The sequence below is a fragment of the Scylla paramamosain genome, unplaced genomic scaffold (genome assembly GCF_035594125.1).
Source record: "Scylla paramamosain isolate STU-SP2022 unplaced genomic scaffold, ASM3559412v1 Contig62, whole genome shotgun sequence".
NCBI classification, from domain to species: Eukaryota; Metazoa; Arthropoda; class Malacostraca; order Decapoda; family Portunidae; genus Scylla; species Scylla paramamosain.
This window is the reverse complement of record NW_026973727.1, coordinates 388,351-408,703: the sequence shown is the minus strand read 5'-3', so window position 1 is coordinate 408,703 and position 20,353 is coordinate 388,351. Positions and strand designations below refer to the sequence as shown.

General features: G+C 43.2%; 1 protein-coding gene and 1 long non-coding RNA gene across 2 annotated transcripts in view; one reads left to right on the top strand and one right to left on the bottom strand.

Moving 5' to 3' along the window:
• The window catches only part of LOC135098436 (uncharacterized), a 51,447-nt gene that overhangs the window by 8,186 nt on the left and 22,908 nt on the right, over nucleotides 1-20,353 (bottom strand). The gene's annotated exons all lie outside the window — the stretch shown is intronic.
• LOC135098439 (von Willebrand factor A domain-containing protein 5A-like) lies at nucleotides 9,588-13,685 on the top strand. Its single transcript, XM_064000807.1, has 3 exons — nucleotides 9,588-10,430; nucleotides 12,858-13,071; nucleotides 13,439-13,685. Exons 2-3 carry the CDS (start codon nucleotides 12,975-12,977, stop codon nucleotides 13,567-13,569), a joined length of 228 nt encoding a protein of 75 aa, XP_063856877.1. The 5' UTR covers nucleotides 9,588-10,430; nucleotides 12,858-12,974; the 3' UTR covers nucleotides 13,570-13,685.

The window sequence follows — 20,353 nt, the reverse complement described above, 5'->3', positions numbered from 1 at the left end:
TAACCCCTTCGCCGCCATCCTCAAGGGTTTCCCAACACTAACACAGCCATACTCAGCCACGCAGCCAGTGAAACATCACGTCCTGCACTACATAGAGACCACCGGACCACCTGTTTTCGCCAAGGCTCGTCGCTTAGCACCAGAACGCTACAAACAGGTCAGGGCCGAGTTTGAGTCTCTGATGCAGCAAGGCATCATCCGCCCAAGCTCCAGCAACTGGTCGTCTGCGCTTCACGTCGTCCCCAAGAAAAACGGTGACATACGCCCTTGCGGGGACTACAGAGCCCTAAACTCCCGCACCGAGATGGACAGGTATCCAGTGCCTAACATTCAGGAGTTTTCCTCACAACTGCACGGCTCTACAATTTTCTCCAGGATCGACCTCGTAAAGGCCTTCCATCAGATCCCCATCAACCCCGAGGACATCCCGAAGACGGCCATAATCACGCCCTTCGGACTATATGAATACACTAGGATGCCCTTCGGTCTCAAGAACGCTGCTCAAACATTCCAGCGCTTCATGGACGAAGTTTTGCGAGGACTGCAGTTCTGCTTCACTTACGTCGATGACATTCTTGTTGCCAGCCCAGACGACGCTGCTCATCGCCAACACCTCGAGCAAGTCTTCACTCGTCTGAAGGACTACGGCATCCAGGTCAACGCCGACAAGTCCGTGTTCGGCGTGCCTTCAGTCGACTTCCTCAGCCACACTGTGTCCTCCTCAGGCTTCACCCCAACTGCAAGTCGCTGTACTGCCATCCAGAATTTCCCGAAGCCAACAACTCAGCGCCAGTTGAAGCAGTTCCTCGGGATGCTGAACTATTACAACAGGTTCATTCCCCGATGTGCGCTCCTCCTCCAGCCTCTCTACGCCTTAGTGAAGCCAGCCAAACGAGGCCAGTCCGTCACCCTTGCCTGGACGCCCGCAGCTGAGGACGCTTTCCTCGCTGCCCGGAAGGCGCTCACATCCACAGCGCTCAGTTTCCCTGCCCCAGACGCCCCTACTTCCATCGCCACGGACGCCTCAGACACCGGAGTTGGAGCAGTGCTACAGCAACACATCGACGGTGCCTGGAAACCCGTCGCCTTCTTCTCCAAGAAACTCAACACTGCCGAGAAGAAGTACAGCGCCTTCGACAAAGAGCTCCTCGCCATCTACAAGGCATTGAAGCACTTCCAGTACTTTGTCGAAGGACGTCAGTTTCATATCTACACTGACCACAAGCCGCTGACGAGCACCTTCATCAAGAACAAGTCATCCTACTCACCACGTCAACTGCGCCACGTAGACTTCATCTCTCAGTTCACCACGGACCTCCGTTACGTGAAAGGTGAAGATAACGCCCCAGCCGATGCCCTGTCACGCAACATCTGTGCCACATCTACCTCTCTCATCGATTACGCCGCCATTGCTGCCGATCAGGCCGCTGACGCCGAGCTGCAGCAACTGAAAGAAAACGCCGCACTACAGATGAAGAGAGTACAGCTACCAGGCACTCAAGTGCACATCTACGCTGACGTCTCGACCAACACCGTCAGACCATACCTGCCTCAACGGCACAGGTATCCACTCTTCCGTCAGCTGCACGACCTCTCACATCCTGGCATCAGAGCTTCACAACACATGATGACGTCCCGATTCATCTGGACCGCCATCAACAAGGACGTGAGAGACTGGACACGTAGGTGCACCACCTGTCAGGCCTCCAAGGTGACGCGACACACACGCTCCCCTACAGCCACCTTCACGCCAGTCTCCACACGCTTCGAACACGTCCATATCGACCTCGTTGGCCCTCTTCCTCACTCCGACGGCTACCGCTACATCCTCACCTGTGTCGACCGCTTCACTCGCTGGCCAGAAGCTGCACCACTGACTGACATCTCCACTGACACCGTTGCACGTGCCTTTATCAGCACGTGGATCTCACGCTTCGGTGTTCCTGTCAGCCTCACTTCTGACCGCGGCGGCCAGTTTGAGTCCAGTGTCTGGAACAAACTGATGACACTACTCGGCATTCGACGGTACAGGACTGCCAGCTACCATCCTCAGGCCAACGCTACAGTGGAACGTTTCCACCGCCAGCTGAAGTCGTCACTGATGGCTTCCAGCGACCAACGCGAGAAGTGGAACGCCACCTTACCCCTCGTCCTCCTCGGCATCCGGACGTCCCTCAAGCAGGACCTTCATCACTCTTCTGCCGAGCTCGTATACGGCACCACTCTTCGACTCCCTGGCGAGCTCCTTACCAGCTCACCCGACGCCGGCCCCTGCAGCGTCCAAGACTTCGCCAGCAGTCTTAAGGAGTCGATGAGAAGCCTGCAGCCGGTGCAACCTCGCACGCACCCCGCCAAGACCTTCGTCAGCCAGGATCTCGAAGACTGCACACACGTCTTCGTCAGGGTTGACGCTGTCCGTAAACCACTACAGCGCCCCTACGAAGGCCCCTTCGAGGTCCTCCGCAGGACGAGGAAAAACATCACCATCAACAGAAACGGCTCTTCTGACGTCATAGCCATAGACCGAGTCAAGCCCGCCTACATCCTGCACACCCCGACGGCACCTCACGACCCGACATCGCCGGCCACGCCTTCAGCACCACGCGCCACAGCTAAGCAGCACGTATCGTTCGTCGTGCCTCCTCACTCGGGGGAAGTTATGTAGCAAATAATCTAGTCAGCCATAGAAACATCCCATTTTCTCTCATATTCAGGGTACACTAAAGCTTACGCGCTTCTCAGAACCAGTAATATGTAAACACAAGTCACCGCTCCAAGCACTCCGTTTTCTCTTATATGTTTTCAGCCTCCCGTTCTCTTTCTACCGCACAGATTTTTCGTCTTTCATCTCTTCTTCCTCATTTTTTATACATACACATTCTGTGCACGCTTTTCGACACATACGTTACACGTCTTTTCTATACATCATATTACTCCTTTCTTCACACAGACATACACACACACATTCACTCTTTTTGTTCATATCTTTATGTAAATCATTTTTTATGTTCAGTATTTCTTGTGTACATGTTCATGTTTTTGTTAAATAAAGTAGAGAGAGAGTTTAACCAGTCTAACAAGTGGCTATAAATACAACCTTAGCTGGTGAACAAAAAGAGTTAAGAGATTAAAGGACTTGCAACTGCTGACGGTTACCTGTCGGTTTTCTCTTCTCTATCTCTGGCGAGTTAAGAGATTAAAGGACTTGCAACTGCTGACGGTTACCTGTCGGTTTTCTCTTCTCACATTCCTGGCGGCTTCCACCTAGATCACTAGAAAGGCACCTAGCCTGCCTGAGGTGAAGGCCGCCATCGAGTCTCCTCGACGCCAGCAGCTCGAGGCGAAGAAAGGAAAGCAGCGGGCTGAGAGAGCCAAGCAGCAGCGTGCGCTGGACAGCGTGCGCCGCTCTTGGCAGGAGGAAGAGAAGGAGGCCACTCTCGCCGTAGCGCCCCACATGCGGCGCTACATCGTTGGCCCACGCGGCGCCACACTGCGGGAAGTGTGCCAAGAGTTCGCTGGCGTGCGAGTGTGTGTGCCGCCTCCCTCAGACACCCGCACCGCCACCATCAGGTTGTGCGGACCTGCCCGGAAGGTTCCCGCCGCCCTGGCGCGCCTCGAGGCCTTGCTCCGGCAGGCCGAGGTGATCGAGGCGCAAGTGGCGGTGACGCCACGCCAGCGGTGCCACGTGGTGGGTCCCGCCGGCGCGACTGTCAGGAGACTACTGCAGGAGTTCCCTGACGTGCAGGTGAAAGTGCCGCCAGCAACAGACAAGGTGTCTCGCACCGTGCTGCTGCGCGGCCCGCGCACCCAGGTGGCCGGCGCGGAGGCATTTGTCAGGGGCTGTCTGGAGGCCGCTGGCCGCACCGCCCACGCCGCTCACGCTGGCCACCGTCACGCCCACCACGCCCGCCGCCACGCCCACAATCTCGCCCATCAGTGAGGCGCCATTTAATAAATTAAATGATCTATTATTCTGTGTCTATTAATATGTACGAGGTGTGTCATTAAAGTTCCAGGACTGGTGTCCTAAAAGATGAATTTCAAACCCAAGCCACAAACCACCATATTTCCCCTTCAAAGTAATCCTTCTGGAGTATACAACTGCGCTCCCAACCCTCTACAGTCACTAATCTTTTTCTTACGTGCTTTTAAAATCATGTCCTCTGTTGCAGGTCGTTTAACAATGAGCGCTGAACAGCGAACAAACTTGAAGTTTTTGGTGCAGTTGGGGAAAACGCCGTCAGAAGCACTGGGTATGCTGCAAAAAGTGTACGGGGATGAGACAATGTCACGCTCACGTGTTTTTGAGTGGTGCAAGAGGTTCAAAGAGGGCCGGGAGGACGTGGAAGATGACCCCAGGAGTGGAAGACCCTCAACGAGCAGGAATGAGGCCAATGTTGAGCGTGTCAAGCAGATGGTGCGTGACGATCGTCGGTTGACTGTTCGAAAGATCGCAGATGAGCTTGGCATGAACCACAACAGCGTGTGGAAGATTATCACTGAAGATCTGGGCATGCGGAAAGTCTGTGCGAAGATGGTGCCGAGACTCCTGAACGATGACCAGAAGGGACGACGCATGCAGGTGTGTCAGGACATCCTCGAGCGTCTGGAAACTGAACCAGACTTGCTCAGGAGAGTCATCACCGGCGATGAGTCCTGGGTATTTGAGTACGACCCGGAGACCAAACGCCAGAGCCTTCAATGGAAGAGTCCGGCGTCGCCACGGCCGAAGAAAGCAAGGCAGTCCAGGTCCAGCTTCAAGGTCATGTTGATCGCTTTCTTCGATGTGAGGGGCATCGTCCACTGCGAGTTCTTGCCACAGGGCCAGACAGTCAACCAACATGTGTACAAAGAAGTACTGCGGCGTCTGCTTCGTGCAGTGCGCGAGAAGAGGCGGGAGTTGTGGCAGGGCAACTCGTGGCTGCTTCACCACGACAATGCGCCTGCTCACAATGCCCTGAGCATCAGAGAGTTCTTGGCCAAGAAGAACATCGCCGTGCTGGAGCAACCGCCCTACTCACCTGACCTCGCTCCGTGCGACTTCTTCCTCTTCCCCAAGCTCAAGGAGGTCATGAAGGGGACCCGTTTTGATGATGCGGACGACATCAAAAAGGCCGTGACGACGGAGCTGAGGAGCATCCCGCAAGAATCCTTCCAGCAGTGCATGCAAGCCTGGCAGAGAAGGATGGACAAGTGCATGCGGTGCCAGGGGGATTACTTCGAAGGATATAACCTATAGTTTGTAGTCTGGATGTGAAATAAAACTTGTGTGGCACCAGTCCTGGAACTTTAATGACACACCTCGTATTTATGTGTGTGTGTGTGTGTGTGTGTGTGTGTGTGTGTCCTGATGAATGTGTACATGTATAGCCATATAGAAGGGCATCATAACATTGACAATATTCCAAGTTATGATGACATATGCATGAATATGTACCCATGACAATATTCCAAGTCATGATAAAATGTGTGTGAATATGTACCTATATGTTTTCCCATGTAGAAGGCCATCATAATATTGACAATGTTCCAAGTTATGATGAAATATGTGTGAATATGTATATAATATATGTATATAATATATGTATATAATATATGTATATAATATATGTATAGCCATGTAGAAGTCATATGTATGAATGCGTGTATGTATTGGCATAACTTATATAATATTCAAAGTCATGATTAATTTGCTTACGTGCGTTTGTGTGTGCGTGAGTACGTGCGCGGGTGCATATGTGGATTCTAACATGGACGAAAGGAGAAAGTGTGTGTGTGTGTGTGTGTGTGTGTGTGGAAGAGAAAATAAAAGAAAACGAACAAAAAAAGTCATCAGCGACCAAAAATAAGAATGAAGAAACTGAAGAAATAAAATCAGAAAATGAACAAAAAAAGTCATCAGCGACCAAAATGAAGAGTGAAGAAGTCGAAGAAGAAATAAAATCAGAAAATGAACAAAAAAAGTCATCAGCGACCAAAATGAAGAGTGAAGAAGTCGAAGAAGAAATAAAATCAGAAAATGAACAAAAAAAGTCATCAGCGACCAAAATCAAGAAAGAAGAAATTGAAGAAGAAATAAAAGCAGAAAATGAACAAAAAAAGTCATCAGCGACCAAAATCAAGAATTAAGAAGAAATAAAAGCAGAAAATGAACAAAAAAAGTCATCAGCGACCAAAAACAAGAATGAAAAAGAAATAAAAGCAGAAAATGAACAAAAAAAGTCATCAGCGACCAAAAACAAGAATGAAGAAGAAATGAAAGCAGAAAATGAACAAAAAAAGTCATCAGCGACCAAAAACAAGAATGAAGAAGAAATAAAAGTAGAAAATGAACAAAAAAAGTCATCAGCGACCAAAATCAAGAATGAAGAAGAAATAAAAGCAGAAAATGAACAAAAAAAGTCATCAGCGACCAAAATCAAGAAAGAAGAAGAAATAAAAGCAGAAAATGAACAAAAAAAGTCATCAGCGACCAAAGTTAATAATGAAGAAATTGAAAAAAAGAAACTAAAAGAATAAAATAAAATAAAAAAGTTATAATATTTCTAAGAAGCATACTACTTTTCATCTACCCCTTTTCACTCCCTGTTTCTTTTATTTACACCCAAGGAGGAGGAGGAAAAGAAAAAGCAAAAATGAACAAAAAAAGTCATCAGCGACCAAAAACAAGAATGAAGAAGAAATAAAAGCAGAAAATGAACAAAAAAGTCATCAGCGACGAAAAACAAGAATGAAGAAGAAATAAAAGCAGAAAATGAACAAAAAAGTCATCAGCGACCAAAAACAAGAATGAGGAAGAAATAAAAGCAGAAAATGAACAAAAAAAAGTCATCAGCGACCAAAATCAAGAAAGAAGAAGAAATAAAAGCAGAAAATTAACAAAAAAAGTCATCAGCGACCAAAATCAAGAAAGAAGAAATTGATAGTAAAGAAGAAACTAAAACAATAAAATCCAAAAAAAAAGGAGGAAAAGAAAAAAAAAACGTAAATGAACAAAAAGTCATCAGCGACCAAAGTTAATAATGAAGAAATTGAAAGTAAAAAAAACTAAAAACTGTGTGTGTTTGTTGATGCAAGATTGATAATTCACCATTAATGAAAAAAATGTCACCCCAGCTGTAATTTTGTAATGAATAATAAATGTGTCAATGATATAAGTCCTTTTTTTTTTTTTACTGATATTGTTTACTTAAGATTTCCCTAAAATAAAAAAAAAAAAAAATAACAAGGAGGGAAAAGAGAAGAATGACAGTAACGGTATAAGAATGACAGCGGTAGATAGTATGAAGGTGTGTCTTAGCGGCATGATAGAAGGAGCGGCATGATTAAGTAACCAGTGAGAGGGAAAGTATGGCACAGAATAAAGGAGATGGAGTTATATGTAGGGATGGAGGAAAAAGAGGAGGAAGAGGAGGAGAGAAGGGCGGTAATGACTTCCCCTGAGGACTGTAATGAGGGATCCCGGATCTTTGACTGTTGGAAAATTAAACTGTTAAATGAGTACTGAAAAAAAAAGGCTTGTATTTGCTACTTGGTGGTGATTGGTGTATATATGTATGTATACTCAGCATTGAATACTTATGGTGTAAATGTTTATCTATCAGCGTGAAAAAAAAAGACAGTGGAAAAAAATGTTTTCAAAATTGTTAAATATAGAAATTTCTTTAAAACTTCTTTCTTTCAGTCAGTCTTTATATATATATATATATATATATATATATATATATATATATATATATATATATATATATATATATATATATATATATATATATATATATATATATATATATATATATATATATATATATATATATATATATTTTTTTTTTATAGATTCTTCTTTATATATATTTTTCACTACCTTATTATTAATATTTTTTTTTCACCTAAGACGCATGTTTCTTTTCGCTTGCCTTTTCTCTCCCCATTCCTTTTATTTAAACACGATTTTTTCTCTCACAGAATTCAGATTTTTTTATTTTATTTATATTCTATCATAATTTTTTTTGTATATATTTCACCTATATCCTGTTTCCATACTTTATACTATTCTACTTAAGCCATATATTTATTTTATTCGTCTTTTCTCTCCCTATTTCTTTTATTTACACAAAATTGGTTTACCCCTCACTTCAATAAAAGCCTTTTTTTAGTTTATCTTTTACCCTCAAATTTCTGTAAAGATTACACGATATACCTGCAACTTGTTTTCTATCTTATACTTTTTACTTAAGATTGATATTTCTTTTCGTCTGCCTTTTCTTCTCCCTTTCTTTTATTTACACCCACTTCTTTCTCCCTCGCTTCAATTGTAATCCATGTTATTATATTTTTGTATAGATGTCGCTGTGTAGCACATGTATTTTCCTTCTCTACGTTATAATATTTTCAAGAAGCATACTACTTCTCGTCTCCCCTTTTCCCTCCCCGTTTCTTTTATTTACACCCAATTCTTTTCTCCTCACTTCCCTACCTCCCCACTCCTCCTGTAGCTGGAGTGGATTAGGGCCAGTTATGAGCTCGTGAGTGTTTTCATCATCACGGGTGGAGCTGAGCGGGAGCCAAAAGCTATCTCTAATTACTGTATCCTCCTCCTCCTTCTCATCCTCCTCCTCCTCCTCCTCCTCCTCATCCTCCTTCTCCTCCTCCTCCACCCACGGGTTCTAATTGGCTCTCTTGGTGTCTTTGTTGACTCAAACTGCGATAATTATGGCAGCGGCAACAGTGCACGTGCTTCCAGCCTCCTGAACACCACACACCTGCCCCCCTTCCCATCCCCCCCCCCCACACACACACACAAACACACACACGCATGTTTTAATGTTAGCAATATTCATTAAATAAGGAAAAAAAGTAATCTGAGTATCGTTTATTTAATTTTAGTAGCTGTTAGTAAATATATAGAGAAATTGTGTAATGTCTCTGTCACGACACACACACACACACACACACACACACACACACATACACACACAACCTTCGGTATTAAATGACTCGAACACAAGGCCTCTCTTAAGACAGTCAAACACTTTACCACCCAGCTACCATTAACACACACACACACACACACACACACACACACATAGGATGGTGAAGTTCAACAGAGCACCGCCAGACTCTCAAAGGTCTAACTTTAATGCCGCAAACACGAAGCTTCGGAACTTACCCAGTCCAGCCTTTGATATCGGAAAGAATGGCCCCTGTTTTGTTGTGTTCTGATTGAAGAAGATGGATTACTTCTTCTTTACCTTGTTAAGTAAGTCCAATTGGTACCTCAGGTGAATTAGCACTCCAACACTAAATTCTCTCTAGTTAACGATATAACACACACACACACACAGGGAGAGTATATATATATACGAGTATATATATATATATATATATATATATATATATATATATATATATATATATATATATATATATATATATATATATATATATATATATATATATATATATATATATATATATATACACACACACACACACACACACACACACACACAGAGAGAGAGAGAGAGAGAGAGAGAGAGAGAGAGGAGGGTATGAGGGCAAGGAATGAACGAGGGAATAGGGGAACTGTATCCCCCACCTTTTAGTCTCCCCTTCCTGATGGAGGGGGTATAGGATGTAGAGAAGGATAGGGGGATATGGAAGATAAAAGAAGGACCATAAGGAGGGGAACTATGATGTAATGCTCTGCCAATGAGACTTCCTTAATTTGGATAGAGGGTGGGGCATGGGGTAGCTCATTTACGTGACTGGTGGGAACAGGGAGGGTGGGAGGAGCAATAGAACCTCAAGGATATAATACAGAGACTGTCAAGACAAGTCAACACATGATACAGGATTGCTCAACAAGAAGTCACAACAGGATATGGGACTGTCCAACAACAACTAAAACAGAATCCGACCATGATGCCTATGTAGGTGTCATGGTATATTCCACTGGTGCTTCATGATGCCTACCTTGGAGTCATCATACTGAAGGGGTTAAGCTGGGTACAAAATGCAAAATCTGTTCTTTTAATCCCCTTCTTTCTTGTAGATGCTTATAAAGATTTCATGCATTGCTTCTGGTGCTGGTAATTGTTTCGTATTGAAGTGAAATGGTTAAAATGCACAAAAAAAAAAAAAAATTTCATTAGATTTTGATTCTTTGGACACTGACAATGGATTTAAAAATGCATAAAAAAAAAAAAAAAAATCAGTCAGCAATGAAAACTCAGTGTTTCCTTCACCACTACCACCACAACCACCACCAAGATTGGGACTGGAGGTGGGAGGATCGAGGGGTGTATGTGACACAGCCTTACTCCATGGAGGTGAAGGCACAAGTATGTGGTAACCACCAGATATCTCGGATCGTCTCCCACACTGACCCACTCAACGTGACCCTGACTGATGATGCCATGTCTGCCCAGGTCTGCATGTGTGTGTGTGTGTGTGTGTGTGTGTGTGTGTGTGTGTGTGTGTGTGTGTGTGTGTGTGTGTGTATTTACCTAGTGTTTACCTAGTTGTGGTTTACGGGAGGGAAGTAATCTCATAGTATCCTGTCTCTATATCTATCCAGTTTAGTCTTAAAAGCATGGACAGTTACGTCATTGACAACGTCTTCACTGAGATCATTCCATTTGTTCACACTTCTGTGAGGAAAACTATGCTTGTTGATGTCTCTTCTACAGTTAACTTTCTTCAACTTCTTACTGTGTCCCCTTGTACTCTGTGTGTCTAAATTTACTATACATTGTTTGTCCACATTTTCCATACCATTTATCATTCTATAGATGTTTATTAAATCTCTTCTCTCTCTCATATTTTCAAGGGAAAGAATTTCCAACATTCTTAATCTCTCTTCATAGGTCGACTTAACTCTGGAACCATCTTAGTGACTGCTCTTTGTACTCTTTCCAATTTTATAATATTCCTCTTTGTATGAGGAGACCACACCACCTGCTGCATATTCCAATCTTGGTCTTATCATGGAAATCAACAACTTTTTTATCACTTCTTTATCCAAATATGAGAATGCCACTCTTACTCTTTTTAACAAATTCATCGTCTCTCCAGTAATTCTATCAATGTATCTGCCCGGAGTCAAATTTTCAGTAACTGTTACTCCTAAATCCATTTCTTTTAATTTCTTTAAGTTCACACCATCCATCCCATAATGATGTTGTATTCTTTTTTTACTCTTACCAAACTCCATTACTTTACATTTACTTTAAGTGAATTCCATTTGCCAAGATTTACTCCATCTATTTATCTTATTTAAATTGTCTTGCAGTACCATACAGTCATTTGCATTTTCTACCATTCTCATCAGCTTAGCATCATCTGCAAATAAGTCCATATAGCTGTCTATCTCTTCATTTATGTCATTCACATATATCACAAACATTATTGGTCCCAACATTGATCCCTGTGGGACACCACTAGTTACTTTCAGCTAGGATGAATTCTGGTCTTGTATTACAGTTCTCATCTCTCTATCATCCAGATAATCCTTCATCCACTCCAGCAGTCTTCCTCCAATTTTTCCATATATTTTTTTATTTTTTTAATCTTCCATAGCAATCTTTGGTGTGGTACTTTGTCAAAAGCCCTCTTCAAGTCTAAGTAGACACCATCACTAGTCTGTCTCTCTTGCACAATATCAACTGCCTTTGACTAAAAGGACAATAAGTTCATGGAGCATGATCTTCCCCGCCTAAATCCAAATTGACAATTTACCAAAACTTTATCTCTTTCCAAGTGTTCCATCAATCTTTCCTTTATTGTTCTTTCACATTCTTTTACTACACCACTAGTAAATGACACTGGTCTATAATTTGGTGGGTTTTCTTTATTTCCCCCTTTGAATATTGGTGTAATATTTGCTCTCTTCCAATCTTTTGGTACCCTTCCCTGCTACAATGATGTCACCACCATACTGTGAATTTTATCAGCCAGTTGATCTCTACATTCTTTCAATATCCAGTTTGATACTCCATCTGGACCAGATGCTTTATTTATTTCAAGGTCCTCAATCATCATAAGTATTTCATATAACTGACTGGTACTGTACTTAGCGTATTCCTCACCAAATTATCCCTTCCAGCATCAAACTCCCCTTCCACAGTAAATACTGATCTGTAACTTTTGCCCATAACCTCCGCCATGTCCTGTGCATCCTCATAGATTTTTCCTTCATCTTTCAGTTTTGATACACCTCTCTTCTTGATCCTCCCATTAATATGTCTAAAGAACAGCTTGGGTTCATTTATTCACTTTTCTATTATATCTCTTTGATTGTATTTTCTCTCCATTCTTATTATTTCAACATACTTGTTTCTAGCATCAATATATTCCTTCCATCTGCTCTCAGTTTTCCTTTTTTTCCATCTATTCCAACCATTTAACTTACAATTTCTAGCCTTTTTGCATTTTGTATTGAACTATTCCTTACCTTTTCTACATCTTTTTCCTCTAGGTACAAATTTCTCTACAGCAGTATTATATATCCTTATAAATTCATCCTATTTTTCCTGAACAACTTCTGCATGTTCAAAGTCTTTCCAGTCCACGATAACAAAGTACTTTCTTAATTTTTTTCAGTGTGTGTGTGTGTGTGTGTGTGTGTGTGTGTGTGTGTGTTTGTGTGTGTGTGTGTGTGTGTGTGTGTGTGTTTGTGTGTGTTGTAATTCCTTCTCTACGTCCATAAACCTTTTAGGTCTTGTTTTCTTTCTTCTGTCCATGAAAATAACATCAGCTGATCCAGCATTGCAACCTAACCCAACTGATGCCCTGACCTATTGCAGCATAACCTAACCTAACCCATGCCCCAACCTAATCTCCTGTCCATGCCGCAGGTGAGCCAGGACGGAGGGTTCAGCTGCGACCACGACTGGAGCATGCTGGTGTACTACAGGAGTGCCTAACGGCCCCACCTGTTGCGGGAGACCGGTGAACGCTCTGCCACTGGGATCATGAAGGATGACCTGCTCATGCTGAACCTCTTCCCAGAGGTGCCCACCAACACCTACTCCAGCAGGAATGAGATTATCTTTGTCATCGACCGCTCAGGTGAGGTGGAGGCAGGTGGGACAGCTGGACAAGGTCAATAGGACCCAAGAACTGATATGATGGGATGCTGGAAGGCTTGTCAGTGCAGGACTAAGCAGATATGATGCCTTTCATAGCTTTTTAAACAGGCTGTGAGGGAGTTACTGGGGTTTTGAAGGATGTTTCCATGTTTCCAGTAATAGTTCAACAATAACTCCTTACTGTGACTCCTAAGCAGGATGTGAGGGAAGTTACTGGGATTTTCAAGGGTCCAACTCAGCAAGGTTGTACTAAGCTAACGTAAATTAACCCCAAAATTAGTTCGACTCAGTGAGTTTGTACTGTAGTTGTGCAGTGCTAACCTAACCTAAACTGACCTCACCAACAGGAAGCATGCATGGGGAAAAGATAGAGAGTGCCCGGGCAACACTTCTTCTGTTCCTGAAGAGTCTGCCTCTGGGTTGCCTCTTCAACATTGTCAACTTCGGCTCATCCTTCTCAGTGCTCTTCAAGAAGTGAGTGGTCCAGACTGGGTTAGGATAAGTGAGAGGTCATTCTTCCTCTTCCTCCTATATTTATCTTGTCTCATCTTTCTCATCTTCTATCTTTTAATTTACTTCCATTCCTCCTCCTCCTCCACCTCCTCCTCATAGCTGCAAGCGCCGGGTTGTAAAAGTCTCACTCGTGACCAAGACTCTAGGCAAGCGATTAGTCTTTGTGGCATTTTCAAGACCCAGTGTTGGAGGCATCTAACACAGCAGTATCTGATTTCCATGCATAAACTTTTCATTTGCTCAATTTATGGTCACATCTTTTCTGAAACTTCAAAAGCGCTCTGATTAATGAGTCATGCCTTCTCTTCTCAGTCAATGCGAAGCCTGTCGTGGCAAGTTTGCCCCTCAGTATTTCCGGAATTCTTCTGCCTGCAGGTTGTGTCACCTCCAGAGTAAGATAGAGAGACTCAACGAGAAATACGAGGAGAAGTGCAAGCAGTATGAGGACGTCGTGCAACAGCTTGAAGCACTAAAAGAGTTCGTTGTCTCTAATACAGGTTGCACCTCCACAGATGTTGTTCCTGCCATCCCTGACAGACCTGCCTCCTCCACTCCAGGGGCTCCTGCCCGCCCACATGCTGTGCTTGCAGAGTCGCCATTCACTTTAGTCAGTAATCGTGCCACCACCACTAATGTTAAGAAATCTTTGCCCATCTCAACACACAACAGGTACCAGATCCTAGCTGAAGAAAAGGAAGATGCACAAGAGACGAGACTGGTCGGAGACTCAATAGTCAGAGGTCAGCTCTCTGAGTTCTGTGGCAGGGCTCGTAGGACACGTAAGCGTCTATGCATGCCTGGTGGACGCTTAGACGACATCACGGCAGCATGCGACGAGGCAGCCTGCGGATCTAATAATAATACCCTCTTTATTACTCACGCAGGTACAAATGATGTCGAAAACACTAGGTCTGAAGAGCTCATGGAAAAGTTCAAGAGGATGATACAGCGCTAAATCCAATAACATTATTGTTTCAGGTATCCTCCCCCGGACCAGGGCACCGGCTGCCTTCTACAACAGAGCCTTCAGCACTAACAGCCGTCTTTGTTCTCTCTGCGCAGAGGAAGGTGTAGACTTTGTTAATCTTTGGGACAACTTTTACAATAAACCTTCTCTGTTTCAGCCGGATGGTTTACACCTGAATGGAATTGGAGCAGCACGACTTGGCAGACTCCTTAGTAATAAAGTTTCTATTTTCAGACCAAAAAAAGACCAGCAAGATCGTGTAGCTCCAGACTCTTAGTAGACTCCTCGCACAACCCAACCTCCATGTGCAACACTATAAAAGCTTGCCTAATCAATGATTGCAGCCTTAGAAATAAATTTTCAGATTTAGAAACCCTGGCAGCTGTAGAAAACTATCACATTATTGGTATTACTGAATCTTGGCTGAACTCTGCAAACAGAGACTTTCTTGTGGAATACAACTTGCCAGGCTATGAAATGTTCAGCAGTGAAAGAAAAGACAGGATAGGAGGCGGTGTATTGCTGTATGTGAAAGCCAGTCTTCAGCCAACCATACTAAAAACTGAAAAGATTAACAATATAGATTCAGTCTTCTTGCATTTAAGAGTACGTTCTAAGAAAACTGCTATAGGTCTTATTTATAGGCCTTCGGTTCACAATGTTTCCTCTGATAAGAATTTACAAGATCAAATTACTGAAATAAGTAACACTTTTGATAGTCATCTGTGGAGACTTCATTCTACCTGTTAACTCATGGGGAAATCCACTTAACTCTCACTCTGGTCACGACTTGTATAATAATTTATTAGAATGTTCCCTAAAGCAACACGTTCAAGGACCCACACGAGGTGACAACATATTAGATCTTGTTCTTTCAACAAACGATGACTTCATATCTAACGTTAATATTGGTCCTGAATTTAGTACGGGTGACCACAAGATTGTCTCTTTTAACATCAGCCTTCAAGCATATAAGGACATTGTTAGCAACGAAAAAGTTTTCATTTATAAAAAAGGAGACTACGAGAGACTCAGGTCAATTCTTTCTGTCGCAGATTGGAACGCTGAACTTGGCGAAAGTAACATTGAAGAATCATGGGCGAAATTTAAGTAGCTACTTTTTATAAAATGGTGTGAAGACATGTATCCCTATGCGTAAAAAACGTCCATGCAAGAGAAACAAACCTAAATGGTGGACAAACAACACTGAGTCACAACTACTGCAGAAAAATCGTGCCTACAGTAAATATTTGTTCTCTCAGAATGAGGCCGATAAACTAGAATATGACAGACTCCGACGTGAATCAAAAAAGCTCATTAGACATAGTAAGAAAAATCTAGAAATGTATATTGCAAGCATTGCTAAATCCAGTCCCAAAGAATTTTACGGTTACGTTCGAAATAAAAAAGTCATTACATCTCACATTAATCAAATTACACTAGATAACGGTAATTTTGTCACCGAAGAAACTCAGATCGCGGACACACTGGATGATTATTTTGCTTCAATTTTTACAGAGGAAAATATTCATACAATCCCCGAACCACTCCTTATGCTCCACAACATAACCCCCTTAATTGTCTGCGTTTTTCATGAAAAAGAAATAATCAATTGATAAAATGAAAACTGACAAAGCCCCCGGCCCAGATGGTATTGCACCACGTGTCCTGAAAGAAACTAGATTTCAAATTTGTAAGCCCCTTTCATTGCTTTTCACCAAATCATTTAAATGCGGTAAGGTTCCCAAGGATTGGAAGTTAGCTTACGTTAAGGCGATAATTCACTTTCAAGTCCAGTTCTGGTCACCCCATTACAAGAAAGATATAGACAAGCTGGAGAGAGTCCAAAGAAGAGTTACCAAGTTGATCCCACGACTGCGGAACAAGCCTTATGAGGAGCGCTTGAGGGAACTCAACTTGTTCAGCTTAGAGAAACGGCGAATGCAAGGAGACTTAACTGAGCTGTTTAAAATGTGTCGGGGCTTTGATAACGTAAATGTAAACAACTATATCATCATTGACAGTTCCAACACCACTAGAAATAATGGTTACAAGATTATAGGTAAGCGTTTCAGATCAGACGAGGCTAAGTATTATTTCTTCAATAGAATTATAAGTGTCTGGAACTCTCATCCAGCATATATTGTCGATAGTAATACAATAGAAACTTTTAAACAAAGGTTGGACAATCACCTCGCAGCAATCCCTCATATAATATACTTTGCGTACTTTTTTTTTTTTTTAGTTACTGTAGTGAATAGTATAATTTCTCTTTCATCCTTTCCTATCACATCTTAGCCTTTCCTTCTCCCTATGCTCTCTTGTTTTCCTTCCTTTGAACCCTAGTGTCCTCCAGCCTCTAACTCTTAGAATCTGTAGTGGTAGTGGTAGAATAGACACACAGACAGCCTCGTTAGGCCCAGTAGGGCTGTTGCTGTCTGTTCATTCCTTTGTATTCCTTTGTATTCCTCCTCCTCTTGTGCCAATAAAAAAAAAAAAAGCCCACTAAAATGCCAGTCCCATAAAAGGGTCCAAAGCGGTAGTCAAAAATTGAAGGATAAGTGTCTTGAAACCTCCCTCTTGAAGGAATTCACGTCATAGGAAGGTGGAAATACAGAAGCAGGCAGGGAGTTCCAGAGTTTACCAGAGAAAGTGATGAATGATTGAGAATACTGGTTAACTCTTGCGTTAGAGAGGTGGACAGAATAGGGATGAGAGAAAGAAGAGTCTTGTGCAACGAGGCCATGGGAAAAGGGGAGGCATGCAGTTAGCAAGATCAGAAGAGCAATTAGCATGAAATTAGCGGTAGAAGACAGCTAGAGATGTAACACTGTGGCGATGAGAGAGGCTGAAGACAGTCAGTTAGAGGAGAGGAGTTGATGAGATGAAAAGCTTTTGATTCCACCCTGTCTAGAAGAGCAGTATGAGTAGAACCTCCCTCAGACATGTGAAACATACCCTATACATGGATGGATAAGGATGGTACAGAGTTAGCAGATAAGGGGGGGGGTGAGAAAAACTGGCGGAGACATCTCAGAACACCTAAATTCTTAGAAGCTGTTTTAGATAAAGATGAGATGTCAAGTTTCCGGTTCAGATTATAAGTAAAGGACAGACCGAGGATATTCAGTGTAGAAGAGGGGGACAGTTGAGTGTCACTGAAAAAGAGGGGATAGTTGTCTGGAAGGTTGTGTCGAGTTGATAGATGAAGGCATGAGTTTTTGAGACATTGAACAATAGTAAGTTTGCTCTCCCCCAATCAGAAATTTTAGAGAGATCCAAAGTCATGCGCTCTGTGGCTTCCCTGCGTGAAAGGTTTACTTCCTGTAGGGAAGTAAAGTCCTCTAGGGTTGGACGTCTATGAAAAGACGTGGAATAAGTGCAGGGTGGTATCATCAGCGTAGGAGTGTTTGGTTTAGATCATTGATGATTAATAGGAAGAGAGTGGGTGACAGGACAGAACCCTGAGGAGCTGCACTGTTAATAAAATTAAAACAGTGACTGTCTACTACAGCGGCAATAGAACAGTCAGAAAGGAAACTCGAGATGAAGCAACAGAGAGAAGGATAGAAGCCATAGGAGGGTAGTTTGGAAATCAAAGCTTTGTGCCAGACTCTATCAAAAGCTTTAGATATGCTTAATTCAACAGCAAAAGTTTCACCAAATTCTCTAAAAGAGGATGACCAAGACTCAGTAAGGAAAGCCAGAAGATCACCAGTAGAGCGGCCTTGACGGAATCCATACTGACAATCAGATAGAAGTTGTGAAGTGATAGATGTTTAAGAATCTTCTTGTTGAGGATAGATTCAAAAACTTAAATAGGCAGGAAATTACAGCAATAGGACGGTAGTTTGAGGAATTAGAACGGTCACCCTTTTTAGGAACAGGCTGAATGTAGGCAAACTTCCAGCAAGAAGGAAAGGTAGATGTTGACAGACAGAGTTAAAAGAGTTTGACTAGGCAAGGTGCAAGCACGGAGGCACAGTTTCAGAGAACAATAGGAGGGACCCCATCAGGTCCATAAGCCTTCCGAGGGCATGAAAAACATTATTGCGAAGAATTTCAATAGGTAGCATGAAGTAGTCAGATGGTGGAGGAGAGGGAGGAACAACCCCTGAATCGTCCAAGATAGAGTTTTTAGCAAAGGTTTGAACGAAGAGTTCAGCTTTAGACATAGATGTGATAGCACTAATGCCATCTGGTTGAAATAAAGGAAAGAAAGAAGAAGCAAAGTTATTGGAGATATTTTTAGCTAGATACCAGACATCACAAGGGGAGTTAGATCTTGAAAGTTTTTCACACTTTCTATCAATAAAGGAGTTTTTTCGCTAGTTGAAGAACAGACTTGCCATGGTTCTGAGCAGAAAAAAATAAAGTGCATGAGATTCTGGTGATGGAAGGCTTAAGTATCTTTAGTGGGCCACCTCTCTATCCTCTATAGCACAAGAAGAAGCTGTGTTAAACCAAGCTTTGGAAGGTTTTGATCGAGAAAAAGAGTGAGGAATGTACGCCTCCATGCCAGACACTATCACCTCTGTTATGCGCTCAGCACACAAAGACGGATCTCTGACACGGAAGCAGTAGCCATTCCAAGGAAAATCAGCAAAATACCTCCTCAGGTTCTCCCAACTAGCAGAGGCAAAATGCTAGAGGCACCTTCACTTAGGGGGATCCTGAGTAGGGACTGGAGCAATAAGACAAGATACAGATATGAGGTTGTGATCTGAGGAGCCCAACGGAAAAAGTCAAGAATGTTGGGCATATCTCTAAGACAGTCAGGAAGACGAGTAGGGTGTCGCACCAATTGCTCTAGGTCATGGAGGATAGCAAAGTTGAAGGCTAGTTTACCAGTATGGTCAATGAAGGGAGAGGAAAGCCAAAGCTGGTGGTGAACACTAAAGTCTCCAAGTATGGAGATCTCTGAAAAAGGGAAGAGAGTCAGAATGTGCTCCACTTTGGAAGTTAAGTAGTCAAAGAATTTCTTATAGCCAGAGGAGTTAGGTGAGAGGTATACAGCACAGATAAATTTAGTTTGAGAGTGACTGTAGTCGTAGCCAGATGTTGGAAATCTCTGAAGTTTCAGGAGCGTGGGCACGCGAGTAGGATAGAGAAATTAGGAGAGAGCAGAAAAAGGGTTACTGTCAGTTGCCTTAGACACCTTTGTTTCAGTGAGGAAAAGAAGATGAGGTTTAGAAGAGGAGAGGTGGTGTTCTACAGATTGAAAATTAGATCTTAGACCGTGAATATTGCAGAAGTTAATGAAGAAAAAGTTGACGGGGGTGTCAAGACACCTCATAAGAGCAGTCCGACTTGGGGACATTTGAGGTCCCCTCCCCAAATGGGAACTCCGAGGCTGGTGTAGGAGTCGCCATGATAATTTTTAATTTTCGAGTGAAGGGTGTGTGTGTTATTAGGTGCTTGTAGTTTTGTGTGGAGGAAGAGAGTTGTCTTTAAAGGGCAGGCTCTGACTGCCCCCTTGTGTTGTGAGACACAAAGAGAAATGTTTAATGAGGTCACAGCTGGGTTTAATGATAAGTTCACAGCACCCCCTGAATAGTGCTTTAGACCTCACTGGGAGTAATTATTATTTCAGCGGGTGCCTACTGTCTTCTGTGTGTGTGTGTGTGTGTGTGTGTGCTTACCGTAATCCTTGTGGTGTGACTGTTGCAGGGGGAGTCGTGTGTACTCAGAGGCAACGCTGCGTGAGGCATGCCAGCTGCAGGCCGCGATGAAAGCCGACATGGGGGGCACAGAAATCCTGGCGCCACTCAAGGACATCTAT